Source organism: Callospermophilus lateralis, chromosome 1 (genome assembly GCF_048772815.1).
Source record: "Callospermophilus lateralis isolate mCalLat2 chromosome 1, mCalLat2.hap1, whole genome shotgun sequence".
NCBI classification, from domain to species: Eukaryota; Metazoa; Chordata; class Mammalia; order Rodentia; family Sciuridae; genus Callospermophilus; species Callospermophilus lateralis.
Window position 1 is genome coordinate 209,224,907 of NC_135305.1, and position 24,949 is coordinate 209,249,855.

The following is a 24,949-nucleotide window of genomic DNA, read 5'->3' on the forward strand; positions in this document are numbered from 1 at the left end:
ATGATTTATTTTCTGCATATTTTATCATCATCAAAAGAAAAGGAAGAAGGGGACAGCTGAAAGAAAGTCATAGGTCCTAAAGACATCATCCGAGGTCCTGGATCCAGCCATGCCTGCAGGCAACACTTGCTGATGGTCTTTTCAGGTACGGAACCAACACATCAAGCCAGTGCCCAGCAGGCTTTCTCCCTGTTACCTGTGTCTCATAGTAGCCTGGGTTTGTCTTGGCTGCTGTTCCTATAGACGGAAGCAGCCCTCAGGTCACCAGGGAGTGTCGGAAGGATCAGGACCCCCCTCCCTAGCAGTCTGCTTTCCCATTTATAGAGTGGGGAGGGGGAGGTGAAGGCAAGTTCCCTTCACATAGGGTAGGTCTGTCCCTCAGGGACTGGCTCCGGACCCCCACCCCCGCCCATGGGTACTCCAGTCTGCCGAGGTGAAGTCCCGTATGTAAAGTGGCATCTTTACACACCCCCCAGACTTGTTTTCCTGTTTGTTTGCGGTTTGGGTCTCAGACCCGGGCCTCACACGTGCTAGGCAGGCTCTGACCACTGGGCCAGTCCCCAGGCCTGCTTTTGAAATCTGGAGCCAGGGTCTTACCAAGTGGCCCAGGCTGGTCTCAAACTGGCGATCCCCCTGCCTCAGGCTCCCGAGTCACTAGGGCCACCGGAGTGTGCCCTGGCATCCCCCTCCTGGAGACCACAGTCATCCCTGGGTGACTTAGAATACTAACGCCACGTGAATGACGGGCACACAGTTCTTACGTTGTATTTTTAGGGAATGATTAATAAGAAAAAAGTCTGTACACGTTCAGTTGGGGGACAGTGTTTTCCTTTCACGGTTGGGTGAATCCGCAGCTGTGGAACCCATGGAGACTGGGGGCTGGCTGTCCCCAGTGCCAGCTGTATGGCCACCCTGTCCCCATGGCAGCCCTGTGAGGAGGGCATGGGGAGTTCAGCGAGCAGGAGAAGCTGCCCGACACCTAGAAGCAAACATTTGGGTCTGGAGAGGCAGGCTGGCCGCGAGCCGCTGGGCCTGCTGTGTCCTGGGCCCCCTGTGTCCTGGGCCGTCCCCACCCGGGCCTCGGTTTGCGCTCTGGACCGAGCTGGTTGCCGCAGGCCCCGGGTGAGGGGTCCCCACCAGGAGCGCCCCAGGAGCCCCTTCCCACCGGGTGTGTCTGGGAACCCAAGCCGCTGGAGCGGGTCCCGCCTCACCCCACTTCCCCACCCTGTTGCTGTTGGCCCCGCGGCTGGGGACGGTGAAGGGACTCATTGATTCCCTTGCCACTTGTTGCTGAGCACTGGGCTCCTGGGCCCTCGCCTGGCCCTGGCCCCAGGACACGGGCAACTGGGCGGCTGGCTGGGGAGAGGCCTCCTGGGACAGCAGAAAGGGCGTGGTGGCCCTCGGTGGTCCTGCCGAGCCCACTCTGAACCCCTGATGTGCCGTGTCCTCGCGCCCTGTCACCCTCTCTCTCCACCCCTAGGTCCCGTAGCTTCCACCGCCCTGTGGACCTGTGCTCTCTGGGGACTGGCGGCCACAAGGCGTGGCTCTGTGGGTGTCTTAACACTACAGAGGCGAGGACGCCATCAGCCCCTGTCATGAGTTCTCACTCCCGAGTCTCCAGCCACCGTGACCTGGGGTCTCCTGGCTCGCATCCCCTGGACCCCCTGCTATAGAGAAGGGCACGGCTCAGCCCAGTGGCAAACACAGCCAGGAGGTGCCTAGGGCCGGTGTCCAGCGGCTGCCCAACACCATCAACTGCAAGTGCCGTCAGACCCCTTCCAGGGGCCCCCTGTGTCCGCCCCAGAGCCCCCTCCTTGACTTCCCAGTGGTGGGGTGTGGACCCTCCTGGGAGGATGGGAGTCATCATCTGCATCCCTCTTGGGTGGGGGAAGACACACCTGGCCCTGGCTGGGCCAGCTCCAGCCGCAGGAGGAAGTAGGTGTCAGCCAGGTGGAGAGCAGGAGGAAGGCTGCTCCAGGCAGCTGGCACAGTCTGTGCAAAGGCCCTGAGGTGAGAGAGACCTAAAAGCAGGAGGGACAGAAAGAGGAGGCTGGGGCAGACGGAAGGGTCCCGCAAGTCCATCTCATACACGGCAAGGAAGGCAGAGAATGTCTGAAACGCACCTACTGTGTGCTTCACTTTCTTTCTTTTACTGAGCGCTTGACCATTGAGCCATGACCTCCTGACCATAGTGACCTCTGAATGGGGCTGTCACACAGCAAAGCTCCCTGCTGTCCACCTGCTCATCCAGCCACCCATCTGTCACTCACCAACCCATCCATCCACCCACTCACCTGCCCACCCATCACCCACCTTCTATTCATTCACCATTTGTGTATTCTACCGTGTGTCCTGCAGGAGGCACCCCCAGGACCGGCACCCCAGGACCGGCACCCTGAGGACTGGCACCCTGAGGACCAGCACCCTGAGGACCGGCACCCTGAGGACCGGCACCCCAGGACCGGCTGCTGTGCAGAGGAGGCAGCCACGTGACCCTGCAGTGCGCCAGCGCCAGGCAGCAGGGTCGGGCTCTGAGGGAGCCACTCAGGGCACTGTGGAGGCCAGAGAGGACGGGTGAGCAAGGAGGAGGCCATGGACGGAGCCCAGGGAGGGTCACAGACCAGGCGGGAGCCAGGAGGGCAGAGGAGCTGGGCTGGGCCCCAGCTGCCCCTGGGCCTTTGCCCTGGCTGTGCCTCTGCCTGGGCCCCCGCCTGCAGGTGCCGCTGGGCCTTGATGGGCTCCCCTCACCCGCGCTGGCAGTGCCTTTCCTGTAGTCTGCACCCCCTTCCGGGCCACCAGCACCCCACAGAGGGGACAGAGGGTCAGGGTCTGTCGGGTGGGTGAGGCTATTGCATTTCATGCAGCCATCAAGAAGCAGTCACTTGCTCCTTAGGTGCACAGGCTGGGGGCCGGGCTCCTCCCTGCCCGGCAGCATCCCTCCCTGCAGCCGGGCTGCCCTGGGTCCCTGCCCAGTAGGCAAACACGCCACGTCCTGTTCCATCCATCACCCGTCTGAACAAGGGCCTCCTGTGAAGGGCAGGGAGGGGACTGCAGAGGGGCTGAGAGCTGGCGGGGTGTGGGGCTGGGCGGGCCACAGGCCACCTCCCGGGGGGAGCTGCAGGATGGGGGACCTGCTCTGTGGCCGGGCTGTCTCCCTGGGGTGGACCGGGCATGACCTCCCTCTCCAGCATCCAGGGTCCGTGCAGACAGGACAGGACGGGCAGGGCTGGCCGAGCCTCAGTGTGGCCACCTGTGAAGCGGGGGTGTTGGTGGCACACCGAGTGCTCAGCACCTCCCACCCAGTCCCCCTCCATATCCACGAGGATGGTTCCAGGACCCCTGAAGCCAAAGCCCACAGATGCTCTGTCCCTTCCGTGAAATGCTGTGGTATTTAGTGGTCTCTAGGTGACCTAGAATACCGGACGCGAGGTCAACGCCACGTGACTAGTTGCTGTCGTGCATTGTTTAGGGAACAAGAAGAAGAAAAGCTTCCGTCCATGTTGGGATGCACACAGCTTTTCTGCACATTTTCTACCAGTGGTTGTGGATTTTCACCTTGTCTGTACAAAACGCTCATGCAACATGGGAGGGAAGGAGAGGAGGGCAGGATGCTCCTTTATCCTACCACAGTTATCCCTGAAAACAAGGAAGGGAACCGGGCACGGTGGCGCGTGCCTGTCATCCCAGAGATCCGGGAGGCTGAGGCAGGAGGATTGCAGGTTTAAGGCCAGCCTCAGCAGCAGTAAGATTCTGTCTCAAAATAAAAAAATAAAAAAGGGCTGGGGACATGGCTCAGTGGTTAAGTGAATCTGGGTTCAATTCCTGGTACCAAAAACAAAACAAAAAGAACTCGGCACCTCACAAAAGCCACCTCCTTGAATTCCAGGCCATTCCTAGGGAAGCTCCTTCTTCCTTCAGTCAGAAGGCTGACCTTAGCAAGTCAAGTATGGGGCTGGGGTTGGGGCTCAGTGGTAGAGAGCTCGTCTGGCATGCGTGAGGCCCTGGGTTTGAGCCTTAGCACCACAATTCTTGACTTCTTGGGCTTTGGTGAGGACAGAAAAGAAAAACCCACAAGACTCACGACAAGGTTTCCGGCACTTGGCACTTGCTCAATAAAATTGTAGCCACTATGTTTATTGTTATCCTCTTCCTTTATCATCACCCAGCGGGGAGCCTCAGCTGGACTGGCCTCAAGGCCAAAGCAGAAGGAGGGCAGGAGGCTGCGGAGCCTGCTTCCTCAGGAAGCGGGCGTGGGTTTGCCGACTCTGGTTCTAGACCCTCACCCTGCCCCTGGCAGGCGGTCCTTCCTGAGAACTAACTTGAGTGTGGCCATCCGAGACGGGGCGAGTCTGGTTCTTGGGCTTGGAGGCAGAGGTGGCCAAGTGGCCCTTCCGGGCTGCCTTGATGAATTCCCCAGACCTGGGCTGTGGCCGGCCCGCCCAGCGCAGCTGCCTCCCCACATACTTTCCCTCTGGATTCACCAGGCGCAGCGCTGGGCAGGAGAGCAGCCGGGCGCCCGCGTGTCTCCTGGCCCAGCAGGCGTCGGCCAGGAAGGGCCCCCGGGGCCCCATCAAACAGGCACCAGCCCTCGGCCCAGCCTGGCCCTGCTCCCAGAACTACTGCGCCTGGCCTGGTGGGAGGGGGACTGGCTCGGGCCAGCAGAGGCCCAGTCGGGAGGCGCTGCCAGGGCCACAGACCTCCCAGCTCCTGAGGGGGTCGGACCAGCGTTTTTAGTCTGGATTCCGTGACTGCCGCAGGGACCGGGTGTGTGAAGGGCTTGGGGTTCTTGTCTTCTCCCGTTTGAATTCTGGCTGTGTGACCTCAGGCCATGGCCTCTCCTCCCTAAGAGGTGCCACAATGTCCAAGTTCCATATCATGTAATCCTGGAGCTGGGCACGGGGCTTAAGGACTCCCACGAGGCAGTTCATTCCATCCCCTCAACATGCACTGCACCCATTTTACAGGTGAGGAAACTGAGGCACAGAAAGGTTAAGCAACTTGATCTTAGTCACACAGCAAGGCCATTCGGACAACACTTGGAACCAGGCTGTGAGCCTCCAAGTCCATCTTCACTACCGTATCAAGTACCGTGACATCAGGGGTCCCTATTTTTTTCCTAATTTTAAAATTGCTGCATTGCAGGTATATCTAAGAATGGGATTTGTTGTTACATATCCGTGCCTGTGTACAATAGTGGTTACTGTTATTAATAGTAAAAATGTGACATTATTTTAAGGAATAATAACTACTTGTAGGGCTGCTCTCCTGGGTTACCAACCTTTTGGCCTGACTCTCTGCACCTGCCTAGCCCCCCGGGAGCCCCAGGTGAGAGGGACGAAGCAAACCACAGACATTCCCAGTCAGGGTCAGGGCTGGGCTAGGGGTCACCCACTCCAATCTTTTCAGCTGGGATGATCTGCCTGGGGTCTGAGGTGCTGCCAGGAGTGAGGGTCCCCGGGGAAGGGGCGGTCACAGCTGGCCTTGGAAGGAGCGGCAGAAACAGCAGGTCCAAGGTCATAAAGATGGCTGCAGTGGGCTTCTCTGTAGCGTGGGCTGGTGCCACGTGTGCCAAGGAGGGGCAGCTGCCTGGAAGGGGACTGTGGGCGGGTGGGGTCCAGGGGCGAGCCACTGGCCTGTCCTCTAGGACTCTGTTGTCTGCCTGGGTCCCGGCTCATTCTCGAGACCCTGTTCCTGCGGTTCCCTCTTGTAACGCCCTTCCCTGCACCTTCGCATGGTCTGGTCATGGCCCAGGCCACGTGTGTCCAAGCCCCAGCCCCGTGCCTGGCTTGTGGCAGGGACCTGGCTTCCATGTGCGCTCGTCCCAGCCGCACGAGGCACACACAAGCCCACAGGTCCTGCTGGAGTCGTGGTTTTCCTGAGAGTTCCAGTGCTGCCCGGGAGTGGCCCCCAGGTGTCTGGATGCCAAGGAAAACAGGAGGTGAGCTCATGGCCCCGGGCAGGAGCAGGCAGCTTCCCCCTCCAGACAAGCCTTTCCTCTTTCACCCTCTGTGGCTCCCTATTGCCCCTGGCACTAACCTCCTGAAGTCTCATCTGCTGCTTCTGCCTGAGCCCCGAGATCTCGGTACCCTGAGATCAGTATGTCCCGTAGCCAAGGCTCATGCCTGTCTCAGGAATAGCCTCTGCTGTTCCCTCTTCCTGGAACACCTTTCCACCCTCTCTTTATCTGGTACCGTCCTCTTCATCTATGTCCCAGCCTGGGTGTCTCATGAAGCCCCCCCGTATCCCCCTCCCTTCTCCCTCTGGGCCATCTCCTGGGGTGCTTCCCATCAGAGCCCTGGCCCTTCTGGGTGATGGTGTAGTTATCTTCCCACTAACCTGGGCTCCCTAAGAGGGAGGAGGCTGCGTCTCCTCCTGTGTCCCCTAGCACAGGATGTGACCCACAATGACTGCTCCTGCACATTAGTGGGATGAATGAATGTGCCTAGAAATGTCCCCACCCTCAAGCCCCCCAAGCTTTTCCCCACTAGAGCTGCCCTCTCATCTCCCCTCTGCTGATCGGAACCCTTTTCCTTTTTGAGACAGGGTCTTGCTAAGTTGCAGAGGCTGGCCTTGAACTCGTGCTCTTCCTGCCTCAGCCTCCTGAGTAGCAGGGATTACTGAAGAGCGCCACAGCACCCAACCTCCCTTTCCTCTTGTCTCCTTACCTCCACCTCGAGGAGGCCCTCGGTGACCCTCTGTAACCTCCCTGTGGACAGATCTGGCTAAGACCCACTTCACCTCCTCCCTCTTCCCCTTCCTGGACCTCAGTTTCCCTGTCTGTAGACTACAGGCTGAGAGTCCTGGGGTGGAGAGGGTTAACGGACTCCAGGAAGTCAAGGTGTTTTATAGCTCAAGAGTGTAGCTAGACACCGAGGAGAGATTTTCCCCAAGAGCCGTCATTTTTATTTTTATTATGGACGGTTCCCACAGCGACTAGGAGAAACTTGGAAGGTATGGCGCAGCCTCCACAAACAGAAGCCCCAGACTCCCCCTCGGATCTCCTCCAACAGGAGCTCTTGAGGGGTAGTTCACACTCTGGCTGGGGACTGACGCACCCCCCGCCCCACGGTACAGACTGAGAAACTGAACACGGTCCTGGGCAGTCAGGCGTCCAGCACCAGCAGCCAAGAACCACAGGGAGAGCAAACACCTTGCAACCCTCCAGGGTGGGAGGCAGGAGCTGCCCAGATGGCATCCCCCCTGCTCCTGCCCCGTTTTCCAGTACTGATGATAGCAGTTCAGGATGGCACACGTCACCTCCCTTGTACCAGGAAAGAAGCGCACAGAGAGACCTTATTATTGGTCTGTGTTTCTTTCTTCTTCTTCTTTTCTTTCTGTGCGGGGCATGGTCCCCAGGGCCTCACTGAGCTGAGCTCCACCCTGGCCCCATTTGCTGGATTTTGAAGCAAATGAGGCAGCAGGGGACCAGCCAGTCTCATCCAAAGTGGGTATGTCCTCACCTTCTCAAACCCTCAGGGCAGCCATGGAGACTTGTTCCCAGCTCTACCCCAGGCTTGTATGCAGCAGGCACTCAATAAATAGTGAGAGGGAATGCAGGGCTGGGGGAGGGTAGGGGGTGGTTTCACTGACTCCCCCCAAGTCATCCCCCTCCACAGACCGTCCTGATTCAGCCGCCGGCAGCTCTGCTGGGCAAATCGGGTGAGGCCTTGAACGCAAAGCCCAGCGCCATGTGTTTACCTTGCGGCTGGAGCTGGGCAGGGCCGCGGTGGGCCGTCCCCGGGGCCGGCGCTCTGCTGGGATAAAAAGGCCCCGCGGGCCTCGTGGGCGGCAGAGAGTGAACAGCCGTCCAGCATCCCGCCGCAGCCATGGCCCCTGGCACCGCCTGTGTTCTCCTACTCACCCTGTCGGCCCTCCGCGTGTCCGGCCAGGGCCAGATTCCTCTAGGTAAGACACGCTGGCCTCAAGTGCCATGTCCCCCCATCGACAGGAGGACCTTTGAAAGGGTTGCAGTTCCAGCTTCTTGAGGCTGGGGACTGTTCGCTGGGGCGCGCAGGGCTGGGAAAGCAGGCTGTGGATCCCGAGGGAAGGGATGGGATTGTGGGATCCCCAGACCCCGAAGCCCACCAGCACCCCCTGAAAACACAGGCGGAGACCTTGCCCCGCAGATGCTGCGCGAGCTGCAGGAGACCAACGCAGCGCTGCAGGACGTGCGGGAGCTGTTGCGGCAGCAGGTGAGGGGCGCGCGAGGAGACAGCAATGGGGAAGGAGGTGGGAGGGGGTCTCGAGGGTAGGAGAGCAGGGGGGAGGGGAGACGGGGGAGGGAGTCCTGGGCGAGGAAGTGTGTGGAAAGGAAGAAGGAAAGAGGGGTCGCGGAGATAGGGGCTCCAAGGAAGGAGGAGGCAGTCTAGGGGAGGGACAGGGAAACCGGGAGGGCAGGGAGTCTAGGGGTCGGGAGCCCTAGAAGAGAGCGTCTAGGGGGGTGGAACGGTCTGTGGACCGGGAGTCCGGGGGGGGGGCAAGGGAGGAGAGGAAGGGGGCTCCACTGGTCTTCCCATCCCACGTCCTGCAGGTCAAGGAGATCACGTTCCTGAAAAACACCGTGATGGAGTGTGACGCGTGCGGTGAGCGCGGCTGGGGCGGCAGAGACGCGGGCGGGCGGGAGAGAGGAGAGATGGGGAGACAGAGAACAAGACAAAGTCAGAGAAAAAAAGAGACAGGAAGATGGGTGCTGGCAGAAATAGGGAGATTGGGTGAGAGACGAAGAGAGACCAAGAGGGAGGGGGGACAGAGAGACGGAGCGTGCCGCGAGAGATGCAGGGAGATGGAGAAGCGGAGAGGAGAGGCAGAAAAGAGCACAGCGGAGTCCACGAAAAGAAAGAACCCGCGCGCAGCCCAAGGCGGGATCCGGAGCTTGCGGGACCTCGCCCCGCCTCCAGGGGCCAGCGTTCAGCCCCGGGGCGTGACCCTGACCAGCCCCGCCCCCTCCCCCGCAGGGATGCAGCCGGCGCGCACGCCGGGCCTGAGCGTGCGGCCCCTGTCCTACTGCGCGGCTGGCTCCTGCTTCCCTGGCGTGGCCTGCACTGAGACCGCGAGTGGCGCGCGCTGTGGCCCCTGCCCCGCAGGCTTCACCGGCAACGGTTCGCACTGCACCGACGTTAATGAGGTGCGCGGGCTCCCGAACCCCGCCGCCCTGACGATCCCTCCACCACCCACCCAACAATCTCCCACCACCCCAACGACCCCCTCCTCCACTGGAGGTGCTCTCCCAGACGAGCCTCTCACAGTTGAGGGCGCAAGCCAAAACGACCTCCTCACCGTCCGGGGACCTCCACCCAGATCACGCTCGTTATCACCGGAGACGCCCGCCCTGATCACCCCCGCCACCGCTAGTGACACTGACCTCGACGACTCTCTCACCGCCGGGCGAGGTCCTCCCCAACAACCCTCCTCACCACCTGGGGTCGACCGCCCCAGCCACCTTTCTCTGACAGAAGAGCGCCATTTTCAACGACCCCACCGTCGTCGGGCACGCAGGCCCCGGCGACCACTCCCTCCCTCCGCTGGGGATGCCCGTCCCCAAAACTCCTTTCCTCGGCCATGAGAGAGCAGCCCCCTTCTTTCGTGGTCGCGTTTTCCCATCAGGGCAAAGTCGTGTGTGACTCCTGGAATGGTTGCCTTCGTCCCACGTGGCACCCTGCTCCCAGGGCTGGCTGACGGTTCTTAAATTTTCCAAATCCCGGAAACCCGGAGGTGTGGCTCTCGGGTCCAGCTCCACATTTTCTGACCCCGCTGTGGCTCCTTCTCCCTCAGTGCAACGCCCACCCCTGCTTTCCCCGCGTCCGCTGCATCAACACCAGTCCGGGGTTCCGCTGCGAGGCTTGTCCCCCGGGGTACAGCGGCCCCACCCACGAAGGCGTGGGACTGGCCTTCGCCAAGGCCAACAAGCAGGTGAGGGGCGTAGGGGCTCGGCTTTGGCAGCAGAAGGGAAGTGGGGAAGCATTTTGTGCAGTCAACTCGTCCTCCAGCCTCGCTCTAGCGGGAGGAGGAAGGGTCTTCCGCGGTAGATCCGACTCCGATTGCCCTGCCGGGTAGGATGGGAGTAGTGGCAAGGCCAGGTGTGGAAGCGGCGAGGACGGGGTGAGAATGGCGGGTTAGGTATCTGAGTGGGACGGTGACCTCTGCGTCCCCCCTCCCCTAGGTTTGCACGGATATTAATGAGTGTGAGACGGGGCAGCATAACTGCGTTCCCAACTCGGTGTGCATCAACACCCGGGTAAGGCCGGCGCGGGGAGGGCGGAAGGATTGCGCCCAGGGGAGAAGGGCAGGGGTGAGGACCCGCGCTGACTGTCCCGGGCATGGGCGCAGGGCTCCTTCCAGTGTGGCCCGTGCCAGCCCGGCTTCGTAGGCGATCAGGCATCTGGCTGCCAGCGGCGCGCGCAACGTTTCTGCCCTGACGGATCGCCCAGCCCTTGCCACGAAAAGGCTGACTGTGTCCTGGAGCGCGACGGCTCACGGTCCTGCGTGGTGAGTTGCAGGAACTCAGGGGGTGGCAGAGGGGTGGAGGGTACGGTTACATCAGGTCACCCACCGACTCCCCTCTACAGTGTGCAGTCGGCTGGGCTGGCAATGGACTCCTCTGTGGCCGGGACACTGACCTGGACGGCTTCCCAGACGAAAAACTGCGCTGCTCCGAGCGCCAATGCCGCAAGGTGGGCGGGGTCGTGGAGGGGCGTGGCCGAGCGGGAGTGGGGTCTGGACAGGGCTACCTGGTCAAGCCACTCATGCCTGCCGTGCCCGCCCTCAGGACAACTGCGTGACGGTGCCCAACTCAGGGCAGGAGGATGTGGATCGCGATGGCATAGGAGACGCCTGCGACCCTGATGCCGATGGTGACGGGGTCCGCAACGAAGAGGTGAGGCCATGAGGGGACCAAGGCTGGACTGGGCTTTCGGTCTGGGGTGAAAAGGGTTCCCTGAAGAGGAGGCGGGACCTCGGAGATGAGCAAGAATGGGAAATGATTTTACCTTTCCCAGCCTGACTCTCCTTAACTGGCCCTTTCCCCCAGGACAACTGCCCCCTGGTGCGGAACGCAGACCAACGCAACTCTGACAACGATAAGTGGGGTGATGCGTGCGACAACTGCCGGTCCCAGAAGAATGACGACCAGAAGGACACAGACCAGGATGGTCGGGGCGACGCTTGCGACGACGACATCGATGGAGACCGTGAGCAAGCAGGCTGGGGAGATGAGCGGCCAGCTCCGGGGCGGGGCTTGATGGATCTTGGAAACTGGATGGTGTGAACTCGCCTGGGTCGCCCTAGACCAAGGCCCGTGCTCCCGCGGGCAGAAAAATGCAAGCTGGGCCTTGAGATAGGAGGCAGGACTGGGGCAACGTTCCTAGGAGTGGGTGGTGGACTTTGTGTTAGATGCTGCAGACGCCAAAGATGACATTTTTACAGACAGGGACATGAAGGTTTGGGGTGGCATTCACAAGGTACCCAGTTTAGCTGGGAGGGAGAACCATCCATTCTTTCAAGTCTCCACGGAGCTGGGGCTGTGTTCCAGGCTAGCGTCAGCCTTGGTCTTGGTCCTAATGAAGTCATCTGACCCCGCCCCAATCTTGGGACTTGTGCCTGGATTCCTGCAGGGATCCGAAACTCAGCAGACAACTGTCCCAGGGTGCCCAACTCAGACCAGAAGGACAGTGACGGTGATGGTGTAGGGGACGCCTGTGATAACTGCCCTCAGAAGGACAACCCAGACCAGGTGAGAGCAGGCCAGATCCCAGCTGGGTCAGTGCCCTGGGGTGAGCCCAGGCTGGGTTACCAAGACCACAGCTTAGAGGATCCCCCCTGCCAGACAAGGCCTCCCACGGTCCAAGTGGCCTGGCCTTGGGGGTTTCCTTGGGGTCAGGAGGAGCTTGGCTGCAGAGGGAGTGCTGAGGGAGGCTTCTGAGATCCTCTCTCCTGATTGTGGACCCTGATCCTTACCTCCTCCCCAGAGGGATGTGGACCATGATTTTGTAGGAGATGCTTGTGACAGCGACCAAGACCAGTAAGGAGGCCACCTAGGGTGGGTGTGTGGGACACCCGACAAATCCTCTGAGCTTCCCACTGTCTCTTTGTTGAACTTACCCACTTTAGGGATGGGGACGGACACCAAGACTCCCGGGACAACTGCCCCACAGTGCCCAACAGTGCCCAGCAAGATTCAGACCACGACGGTCAGGGTGACGCCTGTGATGACGATGATGACAACGATGGAGTCCCTGATAGTAGGGACAACTGTCGCCTGGTACCCAACCCACGCCAGGAGGATGCAGACAGTATGACAGGGGTGACAGGGGCGGGCTGGTATTGATGGGGGTGAGGTGGCCTGGGATGGGTGTGGCCCCCACCTGTGGCAGAGCCTGAAGCTGAACCCACGTGGAGGGGTTGTCTCAGTTCCTGTCTCCTCTCAGGGGACGGCGTGGGTGATGCGTGTCAGGGTGATTTCGACGCGGACAAGGTGGTAGACAAGATTGATGTGTGTCCGGAGAACGCCGAGGTCACCCTCACGGACTTCCGGGCCTTCCAGACTGTTGTGCTGGACCCCGAGGGCGATGCCCAAATTGACCCCAACTGGGTGGTGCTCAATCAGGTGAGGGCAAGGCCTGGTGGTGGTTTTGGGGAGACCAGGACCCCCTCAGCAGGGCCTAAGCGGGGGACGGGAAGCGTAGCGGCCCTGGTGGCCGACCTGAGGCCCTTCTTCCTTGAACCTAATCAGGGGATGGAGATCGTGCAGACCATGAACAGCGACCCAGGCCTGGCTGTGGGTAAGAGGCCGGGGAGCTGGGCGGAGCCGGCTCGGAGGCGGGGCCGCAGGGGGCGGGGCTGTGAGCATTCTGGGCTCCGGAGGGGCGTGGTCAGTGGTAGTTTAGGGCGTGGTCTGGGTTCCTGAAGGGGCAGATTCCAGGGGGCGGGCTGGGCTCTGGTGAGCACCCAAGACTGGGGCTATGAAAGCCCGAAACCCTCTTCCCTTTGTCAGGATACACGGCCTTCAATGGCGTGGACTTCGAGGGCACCTTCCACGTGAACACAGCCACGGATGACGACTACGCGGGTTTCATCTTCGGTTACCAGGACAGCTCGAGTTTCTACGTGGTCATGTGGAAACAGATGGAACAAACGTACTGGCAGGCGAACCCCTTCCGCGCTGTGGCCGAGCCTGGCATCCAGCTCAAGGTCCTGCACACTCCGCAGACCCCCCCCCCCCACCCCGCAAAAGCCTTTACACACCCACAGCCCCCGAGCATCACTCTGCAGACTTCGAAGCTCTCACTCCAAAGGCCCCAATCTTGCTTCCTCCCACAAGCCCTCAAACACTGCCCTAGGGTCCCCCCAACCTGCCTTTGCCCCCTAAAGCCTATCACAGGGCCCTGTTTTTCTGAGTCCCCCAAATTTTCTGCAGACTCCCTTAGACCCAAATATATTGCTGAAACCCTCTAGCAAATTCCCCCATTTCTGTAGATTTCGGTTTATCTTACAGGCACCCAAGTCCTACAGGTCATCTGTCCTCCCAGACCTCCAATCTGTTCAAGACTCCCAGATCCTCTCAGGAGGCCCCACGACTGCCCCCCATGATCCACCCCTGAGCCCCCATTTGGCCCCCAAGAAAGCTTCCTTGTGGGTCTGCCATCCCAACCAGGGCCTCCTACCATGACCCACAGCTCTGTCCTTCCAGGCTAGGAGCCAGGTTTCCCCAAACCCCTGAAGTCTCTGAACCCCTTTCTCTGGACAATGGCAGGCTGTGAAGTCTTCCACGGGCCCCGGGGAGCAGTTACGGAACGCATTGTGGCACACAGGGGACACAGAGTCCCAGGTGCGGCTGCTGTGGAAGGATCCCCGCAACGTGGGCTGGAAGGACAAGACGTCCTACCGCTGGTTCCTGCAGCACCGGCCTCAAGTGGGCTACATAAGGTGGGGACCCCACCTCCACCCGTGAGCTGGGCCAGGCAGGGACATCCTCAGCTGCAGGGGGAAAAGGGCTCCTGGGGCCTTGGCCTCTTGTCTGTAAAATGGGAATATGACGCAGGCAGAAGCAGCGCGCAGTGGGGCTCCAGTTAGAAGAACCCTTTGATCCTCATTCCTCATGCCCGGGTGTGTCACTCAGCCCTGGCTATGGGCAGGGCCCCTTCGTGTCCATTCCAACACAGGCAAAGAGGTGCTGGCTGGGGCCTGACTCACTCTCCCACCTGCAGGGTGAGGTTCTATGAGGGGCCTGAGCTGGTGGCTGACAGCAACGTAGTCTTGGATACAACCATGAGGGGCGGCCGCCTGGGGGTCTTCTGCTTCTCCCAGGAGAACATCATCTGGGCCAACCTGCGCTACCGCTGCAACGGTGAGCTGGGGCCCAGTTGGGAGGGCAGGGAATCTGCCCAAAGGCCTTGCAAGGCCTCTTACTCGCTGACCTCTCTTGCAGACACCATCCCTGAAGACTATGAGACCCAGCGGCTGCAGCGGGCCTAGGGAACCCGGAACCCACTGTTGGACGTTGGCTGCCCTTACCAGGGGGGATGGGGGCCGAGGGAGGCCCCAGCCCAGAGGAGAAGGGAGAGGGTCTGAGAGGCGAATAAAGCTCGTGTGCGGGGGGAGTGCCAAGTGTGGTCTTTGCTGCAAGGGACCAGTGTAACTGGGCCTCCGAGGGGCCCACCTATCTGCTGGGGACTATCCAGGCCTGATTTGGGGAGGTTCCTAGGTCTGCCACTGTGTCCCAGTCACTCAGCCATGATGAAGCTGGGACCCCTCCACTGAAGTGTCTGCTCGAGGATTCTAGGGGGCTGGTCTGTCCCCTGCAAGTTTGAGGATCCCTCCTCGGGTGCCGACAGGGGTGTGTGGGGCACTCATGACTGTGTGTCGGTCTGTGTGCCTGTGGCCATCCATGAAGAGAGAGGGTCAGGGGCCTTTGCCACCCCCAAGGGAGGGAGACAGGGGAGGAAAGCATGGGAAGAGACAGAGACGAAAACATTGGATTTTTATTCCATTTCATTACAAAGGATGCAAAGGTACAAAGACAAAAGCGTCCGCGCCGGAGGGCGGGCAGGGGCAGCCGAGAGTGCCCTGAGCGCCCGCCCCACCTGCCTGCCACAGCGCCCGCGCAGGCCCACAGGACATCCGCAGTAGAGTGTACATGCTGGGGGACAGGGCCAGCCTGGGCACAGAGGGGCACGGGCGGGGCGGGGCTTGGACCAGCAGGTTTGCATATATCAATGGGGCTGCCCAGCCCCTGGGGGGCAGTTCCTAGTGGGGGCAAGGCAGGGCCTGTGGACCTGGGCTGCCAAAGCCCAGTCTCCGGGGTGTGGTACGAGGCCATGGCTATGTCCCCATGTCCCCAGTGGGCAGGAGGTCAGAAGTGCTTGACCAGCTGATCTGGGCAAGGCCGAACATGGATTGATCCCAAATCCAGAACCCTGTGAGACAACCCCCACCCCTGAAACGGGCCACGCGTCCCTGCTTCTGGAGAAGAGGCGTTGGGCCAGGTGGAGAAAGGTGGATGGAGCCATCTGGAACCAGCACCATCCCAAGGCCAGCCTCTGCCCCCGACCCTGGTCAGGGAGCTGGGGGCCTTGAGACCTTCGGGTTTAGAAAGTGACAGGAGGGAAACTGAGGCTCAGGCCCCATGGGGCTCACTCCTGACCCCATGCCCTTGGGAGTAGCCTCGCACCCAGGCCTGGGATGCAGGTCACCCACCTCCTGTCCCTGGGTGACAAAGGTAGAAGGGACACTCATACCACACGGAGGGCTCTGAGTGGTACCCGAGCCCTGGCTGGCCGGAACTCCTTGGAAAGAACCCAAGGACATGGTTGGCTCAGGCCAAGTTGACTGGGCACGCCTGAGGGGGATGTCCCAGGGACACCAAGTCAAATGCCAGAAGACCCCTGTAGGAAATGGGGACTCAGGGGCCAAGGAGAATGCGGCTTAAAGGGACCCTGCTGCCTCCACACCCCAAGCATCCTCAGTGGTTTGTAAAGGACTGAGTCTTCCCCAAGCTCTCCAGGCCATGTGGGGAGGGCTCCAGGAGCCATGGTCCCCTCACCTGGAGTGTCACCTGCAGGGTGACAATGCACCAGGCTCAAGGGTACCTCCTATCATTGGCGTTGGGGCCCCTGGTGCTGAGGGCCCCTCATCCCACCCCCACACTGAGGATCCTGCGACCTCTGGCCACCAGCTGCATCAGGAACCACTGGAGGGCGTGGAGGCCCAGTACCACCCGGCCTCACCATGCCCAGCTGGCCAGGCGCTCAAGGCCTTCTTTGGAAATACAGAAAACCGGGAGCCAGGTCAGGTGGGGGATTTGGAAGAGTGTTTGGTTTGGACCAGCTGAGGACCCACCAAGACAGGAGGGCTGGGGGGTCTCCGAGCCCCCCTAGGGACAGGCACTGACACAGGGTGGCTGCCCAGCTGTCTGGCCCTGCCTATCCCTCCCTGGGCTGTGCCCCCGAGTGGCTGTAGGCAGCTGCTGGCCAGCAGCCCTGGCTGTGATGTCCCACGCCCATCTGAAGGCCACTGGCCACCATTCCATGCCCCACCATGAAACACGGGCCTCACTACAGGATCCTGCTGTGCCCTCCAGAGAGCTGGGCCACCTGGAGAAATCACACCATGTCAGAATTCTCCATAGCACTGAAGAGCCACAAGAAGGTGGCACCAGAGAGGAGTGTCCCAGGTGGGGCCCTGTGGAGCAAAACGCCCGGAGCACAAAGGGGCTGACCTGGGGGCTCCGGCTCTGAGCCTTGTGAGGGAGCAAATGCACCCCCTTGGGACCCAGAGCGCAGGGGTAGAAGAGGCGGTGGGGACGTGGTGTTCTCAGAAGCCCCCTGTCTTGCTTCTGCCCTGGGGCAGGGTCTGCAAAGCAGAGGGGCCTGGCCAAAGTCGGGAGTACATCGGTAGGGCTGGGGGAACGGCTGGCCTGGCCCTGCCTCTGACCTGGCAAGGGCCGAGTATCCAAGCCTGTCCCAAACGAGGACATGAGCGGCGGGGCTATATACATGCTGCAGGGGCCCCTGGCCTGGCCCTCCTGGTGCAGCGCGTCTAAATCACAGTATTTTCACGTCACAAAGCACAGGGCTGGTTCCCTTAAACTGTCTTGTTTTAGAAAGTCTTGGCAATTCAGGAATATTTAGTAGAGAAGTGACATCTAAAAAAAAAGACCCCCACAAAATCCCGTTACAGAGCCCAGGTGCAGAGGGGGTGAGCGTTTCCAGAACACGGGGACACCTGGCTGCTGGCTCCTAGCTGGCCCTGAGAACAAACAAGGCCCCGCACCTTCCCAGGAAGCCCTGACCTGATCCACCTCATTCCCACTGGAAAAAGAATTTGGCGATGAGCCAAGGCCCCTGCGTTAATACAATGTCACCTGTAGTCCTGGCTGTGGGACACTGGAGACGGGCCACAAACCTGGGATGCTCAGAGGGCACTGTCCCTCCTCTCTCGCCTGTCTGCACCAAGAGCCTGAAAGAGCAGTGGTGGTGGCATTGGCCAGTGGCTCGATGGACAGTTGTGGCGGTCCATGAGGCTCCTTTGTGAGGTCCCCAACGCCTTATTTGAAAACTGTGCCCAGGCAGGTTGTGTGGGATTTTATTAAGGCCATTTTTTAAAAGTTCTACATACAAGTCTAATGTAACCAAAGCCTCCCGTGTACAGAGTTTTTCTTTAAAAAAAAAAATGTCCCCACTTTTTGCTTCCGGCCTCCATCCCAGCAGCAAAATGGGCTGTGACCTGGACACCGTCTAATACTGTGCTCAAGTCCAGAGTGATGGACAGCAGCAGGTGTAGTGACCCAGGAGGCCAGTGGCCACCTGGCTGCTTGGCCATGTGCTAACAGTGTCACTGGGAAGGAGAGGGAGGAACGATGCTAGTATCAAATGCAGCTCCGGAGGACAGAATGAGGGCTCCTGTGACCTGGCGGAGGTGGGAGCTGCGACACCACAAAGAAACGCACCCAGCAGAAGGTGCCAGCCTGGTGGGCAGAGGCGCAGGCGAGGGCGTCAAGGTGCAACCCAGAGGAAAAACCCAGAGTGTCACATCCCAGAGTGGGAGACAGAAAACAGCTGTGCCACTGCCTGTCACAAGGCCTGTGGTGGCAGTGTCTGAGGCCACTCTGGGTGCCCCACTGCAACCTTGGCCTCCAGAGGCACTTCTCAAAGCACCTGGAAACCTGCCACTAAAACACACGCTGCCCTTTGCCTCCAAGTCCCCTCAGCCCTGGCTGAGGCACCAAAAACTGGTGGCTGGGACACAAGGCCCATCAGAGGCCTGGACCGGGAGCCAGAGAGGGTAGGGTGCAGGAGACGAAAGGCCAGCTCTGCCCTGGCTCTCAGGGGTCCACTCTTTCCCACTGGTCCTGATGCCCTCGGCGCAGAGGCCCCAGTCATGGGGTCTTCAAGGTGAGGCTTGGGGACACACTGGGGAGCAGCAGGCAGAGTCAGGTCTCGCAGAGACCCTCCCATAAAACGGGCTACGTCCCAATAGTCTGCTTCATGCACCAACAGCGGCCTCTAGCCACCATGAGCTTCTGACAGGCGGGGCCTTAGTGGCCTCTTGGTGGCCGCAAAATTAAGAAAGTCTGAGGCTCGGGCTTGGGCTTGTGGGCAGCTACTGCTCCTAGGTTTATCAGCCCACGTTTCCAGTTAGCTTAAAAATGGGGAACACAGGATTCTGGGATTATAAAATCATGCTCTCAGGCAAGTGTTGGCTGGAAAATTTCAGCTACTCGTCTACAACCAAATGTAAATACAAACCAAAGAAGAAAAAAAAATCACGATAGAGATTCCCTGGCCACCTACCCACCCGACCTCCCACGCCTTAGTACAGTATGTACCTCTAACATGACCACAGGACAGGGAGACAGAGATAAAGACCCCAGGTCATCCCTGCCCGGGGCAGCTGTGGTCTGCTTCAGCCTGTCTGGGCATCTCGGGACAGAAGGTCCTGGCTGGGCTGAAGGGGTGAGAGGGGCGAGGGGGCGTCGGCCGCTCTGCATGCTGGGTCACACCTAACGTTCGCCCGGGACAGCGCCTAGTGCTTTTGAGTGTGCTCAGAAATATAGAAGACGGCCATCAAAATAGTGTTTATTTCACTCTGCCTGTCCCTCCTCTGGCACCTTCTGCCTCGGCAGGTGGGGCCGCTGTCTACCTGATCGTGGGCTGGGGATGGCGGGTCTCGGGGACGGGATGAAGAAAGGCAGTGAGAGCTCATCAACAGTCGGAAAGTGCACCTCAGCCCAGACACCCACCCCAAGCCTCCTGACACCCCACTCTCAGCATCCTGTGGGGAGCTCGCACCCGGCCCCGGGGTAGGAGAGGAGCGAGCGCAGGAAGGGTCTGCAGGAGTGAGGACTCACAGCCTCTGACCCCAGCCTGGCCCCAGGTGGACGGACGGAGGGCCCAGCTCGGGCCTCGCCGGGCTTCAGCGGGAGGTGAACAACCGGGGGCAGGCTGGTGGGGGCGCCGGGCGGCATTGCAAGCTCAGAATCACAAGCTCGGCTGTTTGCAAGGGACGGAGTGTGGCCGCCCCAAGGCTTGGAGGGACGCCGTCGGAGACCACGGACCGGCGGCACTATGCCAGGCATGGCCGTTCACAGACGGTCCATCCGGAAGGTGTCCTCAGTGGCCGGGTCAGCGAGGACCATGTCAGGGTCATTGAGCATGTGCAGTCCATCGAGGGTCAGGGGGTCGATCTTGAGTTCATCCAGGGGGAACTGGTTGTCAGCGTCGAAGCTGACATCGCTGACCCCGGCCAGAGTGCTGGTCAGTTCTTTAGAGAGGCTAGGGGGGGACTCTCCTGTCACTAGGAGAGACAAATAGTACAGCTCAGCCTGGCCTCCAGCAATGTCAGACCTGCCCTCCAGGGAACACTGCCAAGGTCTGGAGACATTCTGGTTGTCACAACTGGGGGAAGTGACACTGCTGGCATCTGGTGGGTGGAGGCACAGGAAAGTACCCACCTTAGAGAATGACCCGACACTAGATGTCAGCAGTGCCCCAGGGCTGAAGACCCAAGGGCCATGAGAGGCAGGCTGGGTGCAGGCACGAAGGGCACTTGTCCCCAACGGGGCCCAGCTGCTGCCCAGGAAGGAACCTGGCTCCTCCCTCTACTGTACTGGGGAGGTGCTGCGCCTGTTTGCAGAGCTGGGAGGTGGGCTTCAGAGTCCCCGTCTCCCTGGGCAGACGCACCATCAGAGAGCAGCCCTGTCTTGGGAGTCCCTGGTCTCTGTCCCTGGGCATCCACCTCTGCCCACTGCCTGACCCAGGGGTGGGGAGGTCAGGATTCCCACAAAGGGCACCAGGGGCTCTGAATGTGACCTCCCATATCCTAGAGGTGCCAGTGTGGACATCCCCAGCAGCCTTGGTGAAGACGGGGGTGGGGGTGGCCACTGAATGCCTGGGTTTTGTGCTGGGTGATTTCATCCGTGCCATGCAGGATGGGGCTGCGTGTTCCCTAGGTACCTGGGCAGCGGGATCCTGACTGGCTTTGCACTGAGTGCTGGATGCCTGTCCCAGCGCCTAGGTGTCTCCCTGGCCCGTCCTGCCCAGGAACGGGTGGAGTTCAAGGTGTGGGAGGGATCTGGCCTCCTCGGGGCCCTGTCCCGCTGAACCCTGGGCTGAGGGCAGGAAGGCAGCCCAGCTCAGTCTCCTGCTGGAGCCGAGTCCTCTCCCAGCGGCCACGCTGCCCCGGGGCACAGGGAAGTCCCACCTAGGCTCCTGGGCACCGGGCCTGCGACGGGGCTGGCAGCCTCACCTGTGAGGATGATGTTGGGGATGCCGCTGTGGCTGGAGTAGCCGAGCTGCTGCGTGTCCTGCAGGCTCCCGTGGCTGCTCGTGAGGCCCATCATGGCTGCCTGCGAGTAGTTGAGTGTGGAGCCGGAGCCGTAGAGGCTGCTGGAGCTGATGGCGTTCTCCATCATGTTGAACTGCTCCAGCTGGCAAGGCAAGCGCGCCAGGCCATGAGGACCACCCAGGGCTCCCGGCTGCCACCTGCGGCCCCAGGATGCCCCTGCAGGGGGCCTGGCATCCAAAGCTGCTGAGCATGAGCCCCCAGGCCCTGGGCCTCCCTGGCACTCAAGACTGGATGGATGGATGGATGGACGGACGGATGAGCAAGTGAGTGCTCCAGGCCACGGCCGGACCTCCTCTGCCCCGGCGTCCCTGCCCCGGCCTCCACGCAAAGCCAGCGCAGCCTCCCGGCAACCCACGTGCACAGCCCACGCCAAGGCACTGCTCTGACAGCCGCTGCCCTGTCCCCAGCTGGTCGAGGCCTGCCCTTCCTCCCCCTCTACCTTTGGAATCCATTCTGCCAGGCAGACAGAGGCCCAGGAAGCCAGGCCAAGCCACCTCTGCTGGGGCCTTGGCCTCCATAGCTCAAAGACAGGACAGGGACTGAGGAGCGAAGCCAAGGGGTGGGCAGGGTCCCCTGAGTGCGTGCGGCCCTGCCCCCAAGGTCTGGGTCCTGGCGAGCATGTGCTGTGGGCACCGGCCAGCGGCCTGGGCGCCCCCTCACCTGGCGGGACAGAGCATTGGCCTGCCTGGCTGCCATCTGCTGCTCATAGTATGAGTCCCCAAACACGCTGCCCAAGGCGGACGAGTGCTGCAGACAGAAGAGAGGCCTGCTGTGGTCATGGCCCCCAAGGCTGGGCAGGGGTTGACCAGGGCCCATCAGGAGGCTGGCGCTCCCAGGCCCTGACTGGACAGGGAAAAAGGCCCCCGGAGCTCCCTGGGACGCAGAAGGCTGATGACTTTTATCTTGGGGTCCGTGGGTGCGCCCCAGTCCTGGATGACTGCTTCCTTCCACCTGGGGTGTCTGCACCCTGATACCCTCCAAGGCACCACCCCCAACTCCCCTTGAGCTGGGTGTGGAGACCCCAGTTCCGTCATGGAGAAGGTGGGGCTGCCAGATGAGAGGCCTGGAAGCCTCAGAGGTGACCTGGGAGAGGGGCCAAGACAGAAGGTGCTTGGACGTTACATTCACGACAGAACGTGCACTGGGGAACCCGATGGGCCCCCAGGAAGACAGGAGACAGGCCACACATACTTGGACAGGACGATGTACAGAACTGGCGACTGGCCAAGCGAGCACAGACAGGAGCAGAGAGAGGCCTGAGGCCCTCACGGGGAGGCCACCTGCTGCGTCCCGTCTCAGCCAGACGTGCTCAGAGGAAGGGGCACAGGCTGTCCCTGGGAGAGGAGGAGGGGACTAGGGGACTCATGGGTGGTGGGAATGCTGTAAAGGTGCGCTTGGAGCCCACACCAAAGAGACAGGGGACAGAGCCTAGCTGGGCTGTGCAAGTGGCCAAGTCACATCCCAAGCCCCTGATGAATAAGGCCTAGAAAAGAGCTCTGGAGTGACCTAGCAGCCACCAGAGGCCCAGCAGCACCCCAAGGCTGGGAACTCCAGCCTGCTTCTACCTGTGCAGGACAGGGTGCCCAGCACACCATGTCTCTGAGACCATCTCCACAGACCAAACGCCCTGGCCCCCTGGCCCTTGGGCTCCCCATCAGAGTGGTCTTGGGAAGACCCCAGGTGCTAGGACAACTCAACGCTTCAATCTGGGTTGACAACAAACCTTTAGCCCCCTGGGGTCAGTGGACCAAGAGCAGAAGGGGCAGATGCCCACTCTGACTGGAGTCACAGTGACAGATGAGCCATCGAAGGCCAGTGAGGAGTTAAAAAAGGGGACTGAGGAAGAGGACAAAGTGGCTGAAATCCCTGAAGCCCAGAGTCCACAGCTTCGAGCTGGGGTGAGCCCGAGGTAGAGGCCCCTGGCGCACCCACGGCCGGGCGCCTTCCCCAGCACGGCCCAGACACAACCACCCGCTTCAGGCTTTGCCAAGGGGCTGCAGGGCTGTGGCTGGGGCCGCCCAATGAGAAGGAAGCGGAGAGTGTGAGTTTCACCCAGCTGGCGAGGCTGGGGGCAGGTGCAGGGAGGGACTGGGCTTCTGAGATGATGCCCGATCCTGTCCCTGTGGCGCTGGCCCTGACACACAGGGGCGCTGATGGCCAAGGTGTCTCTTGTGAGGCTGCCCTGAGGGTGGCCAGGACGTCAGCTTGGGAGAGGCCTGGGGCCGGGCCTGACTGGGACAGACACAACGGCCAACTGAGGACAGAGGTGGCAGGTGTGGGGCCGGGCAGGGTGGGGTAGGCTGGGGTGACCCAGGCCCAGGGGTCTGATGAGCACATCTGTGGAGACCAGCGGCAGCCAGAAAACCAGGTGTGGTCTCTGCCCAGCACCTTCTGCTTCTGGGGGAGCCCCAGGCCACTTCGCCTTGAGCCCCCGCTGCCCACACCAGTACACAGCAGACGGGCAGGCGGCCGAGCCAGCAGCACGCTCTCACCCAGCTGGACCACAGCGCTTTGGTTGGTGGCAAAGAATGAAGTGACCCTCAGCCGACTCCCTCCAGGGAGAAGCCCTCCTGCCCCGTCCAGCACATGGGGGCCCCACCTGAATGGCATCTCTAGGCCCTCCCCACAGGAGCGCCGTGTGACGAGACCAGATGTGTTACCAGAGTTCAGAGCAGCGGGGTGCTGTGCGGTCACCAGGCTGACCAGGTGTAACTCGAGGTCACCGCCACCCCGCCACTGCTGTGCAGCCGGGGCTGCGGGCAGGAGTCCCAGCAGGGCCCTGGCCGAGGGGGAGGATGACCCACTCATGTGGTCTGAATGCTGGAGACAGCAGAGAGGCCACCTCTCAGCACGTCCCCGGGGACAAGGGAGTCTGTCTTCATTCCTGCAGGGTCCCCCTAGAAGGAAGCAGCTCTCTTCGCCTCGCCAGGAAGCGGAGCCTATCATCCCTCTGCCAGGGTCAAGGGAACGACTTCATGGCCTTGGGCCCTGCAGTGGCTTCTAGGACATTTTAGGGATGAGGTGGTCTCTGCTCAGGAAGTGGGGTCCCCTGATGGAAGTTCTGAACGAAACATGGGACCCGCTGAAGCCAAGACCACACTTCACACCAGAGCCACACGAACAGCCACCGGCGCAGGGAGCCTGGGCGGGCGGAGAGGCTGAGCAGGACCAAGGGGTCCTAAGACACCTAGACCTGCACCCGGGCGGCAGGAAAACCCTTGTCTGATGAAGTCACATCTTGCCCTGTCACCTGGAGCTTGGACTCGGCCTCAGTCTGTTCATCCACGGATGGGGAGAGAGGGGCTCAGTGGACTGACCTAGGCTTGGGGCCTAGCAGCCAAGGGACATGCCTTCCTGCAGGGTGGAGGGGAGAGACAGCTGAGAAGTCGGGGCTGCCACCACCGAAGGCCAAGTTAACTGGGCCCTGAAAGGGAATCCAGCCCCTTCAGGAGCCTTGAAGCTCGAGGCTGCAGGGTGGCCAAGCCTGGGCTCCTGCTCTCGGCCACACACTGCCACGAGTCCTGAGGGCCTAAGGACACTGAGAGAGTCGTCACCGAGTCCCTTGGTGGGGTGACCACCACAGCCACTGCTCATGTGACAGGCTTGGGTGAGGAACCCCATTATCCCTAGTAGGCTTGGCAGAGACCACGAAGGCACCAAGTGGTGGCAGAGGCTGCATGTCCTCCTCCACCATGGCCCAGGTGGTGGTCTGTCCCCAGGGCCCGCCTGGTGCAGCCCGGTGCGTGCACAGCCCCGGTCCATGGAAGGGACAAGATGGGATGGGTGAGCAGTGAAGCAGACGATGGCACACAGGGACACGAAGCAGGCTGCAGTGCGGGGCCAGGCGAGGGGAGGCGGCGTCCCTTACTTGTGGGGAGCTCCCGGGGGAGAAGCCTTGATTGGAGACAGGCGAGGTGGGAGACTGGTTGGCCGGGGAGCCCGCGCTAGTGCGGTACTGCTGCAGAGCCGGCGCCTGCGACGACAGACAGGTCAGACCGCGGCCTAGCTCCCCGAGCACGGGGGCCCGTCTTGGTTTCCTGGGAGCGGCTGGTCCCATGAGCTCCCAGCAGGCTCCCACCACGCATGCCTTGACGGTGGGTGCCAACACAGG

General features: G+C 61.2%; 2 protein-coding genes across 12 annotated transcripts in view; one reads left to right on the plus strand and one right to left on the minus strand.

Annotated features, from left to right (window-relative positions):
* Positions 1 to 7,826: 7,826 nt before the first annotated feature.
* Comp (cartilage oligomeric matrix protein) lies at positions 7,827 to 14,469 on the plus strand. The gene is made up of 19 exons (XM_076870296.1): positions 7,827 to 7,905; positions 8,107 to 8,192; positions 8,531 to 8,582; positions 8,955 to 9,124; positions 9,772 to 9,909; positions 10,160 to 10,234; positions 10,327 to 10,485; positions 10,566 to 10,670; positions 10,766 to 10,873; positions 11,027 to 11,186; positions 11,610 to 11,728; positions 11,964 to 12,016; positions 12,106 to 12,287; positions 12,423 to 12,601; positions 12,728 to 12,776; positions 12,989 to 13,185; positions 13,748 to 13,920; positions 14,202 to 14,341; positions 14,423 to 14,469. Exons 1-19 carry the CDS (start codon positions 7,827 to 7,829, stop codon positions 14,467 to 14,469), a joined length of 2,271 nt encoding a protein of 756 aa, XP_076726411.1.
* A 4,585-nt stretch (positions 14,470 to 19,054) lies between these two features.
* The window catches only part of Crtc1 (CREB regulated transcription coactivator 1), a 69,873-nt gene continuing 63,978 nt past the window's right edge, over positions 19,055 to 24,949 (minus strand). For 4 of the 11 annotated variants that reach the window (XM_076845665.1, XM_076845626.1, XM_076845645.1 and 1 more), the window contains 4 exons: positions 24,707 to 24,811; positions 21,499 to 21,585; positions 20,740 to 20,920; positions 19,055 to 19,788 (listed from right to left, as the gene is read on the minus strand). In XM_076845665.1, the coding sequence (XP_076701780.1) occupies positions 19,577 to 19,788; positions 20,740 to 20,920; positions 21,499 to 21,585; positions 24,707 to 24,811 (585 nt within the window). In that variant the 3' untranslated portion in view covers positions 19,055 to 19,576. Of the gene's footprint in view, positions 19,789 to 20,739; positions 20,921 to 21,498; positions 21,922 to 24,706; positions 24,812 to 24,949 lie in introns of all 11 variants that reach the window. The other 7 variants (XM_076845586.1, XM_076845597.1, XM_076845575.1 and 4 more) reach the window with 2 other exon arrangements.

Bases quoted from the DNA above. Each gene is read 5' to 3' on its own strand.
- Comp (XM_076870296.1), top strand. From the start codon at position 7,827: ATGGCCCCTGGCACCGCCTGTGTTCTCCTACTCACCCTGTCGGCCCTC. The intron at 9,125-9,771 runs GTGCGCGGGCTC...CTTCTCCCTCAG, and splicing joins ACTGCACCGACGTTAATGAG to TGCAACGCCCACCCCTGCTT. The intron at 12,602-12,727 runs GTGAGGGCAAGG...GAACCTAATCAG, and splicing joins ACTGGGTGGTGCTCAATCAG to GGGATGGAGATCGTGCAGAC.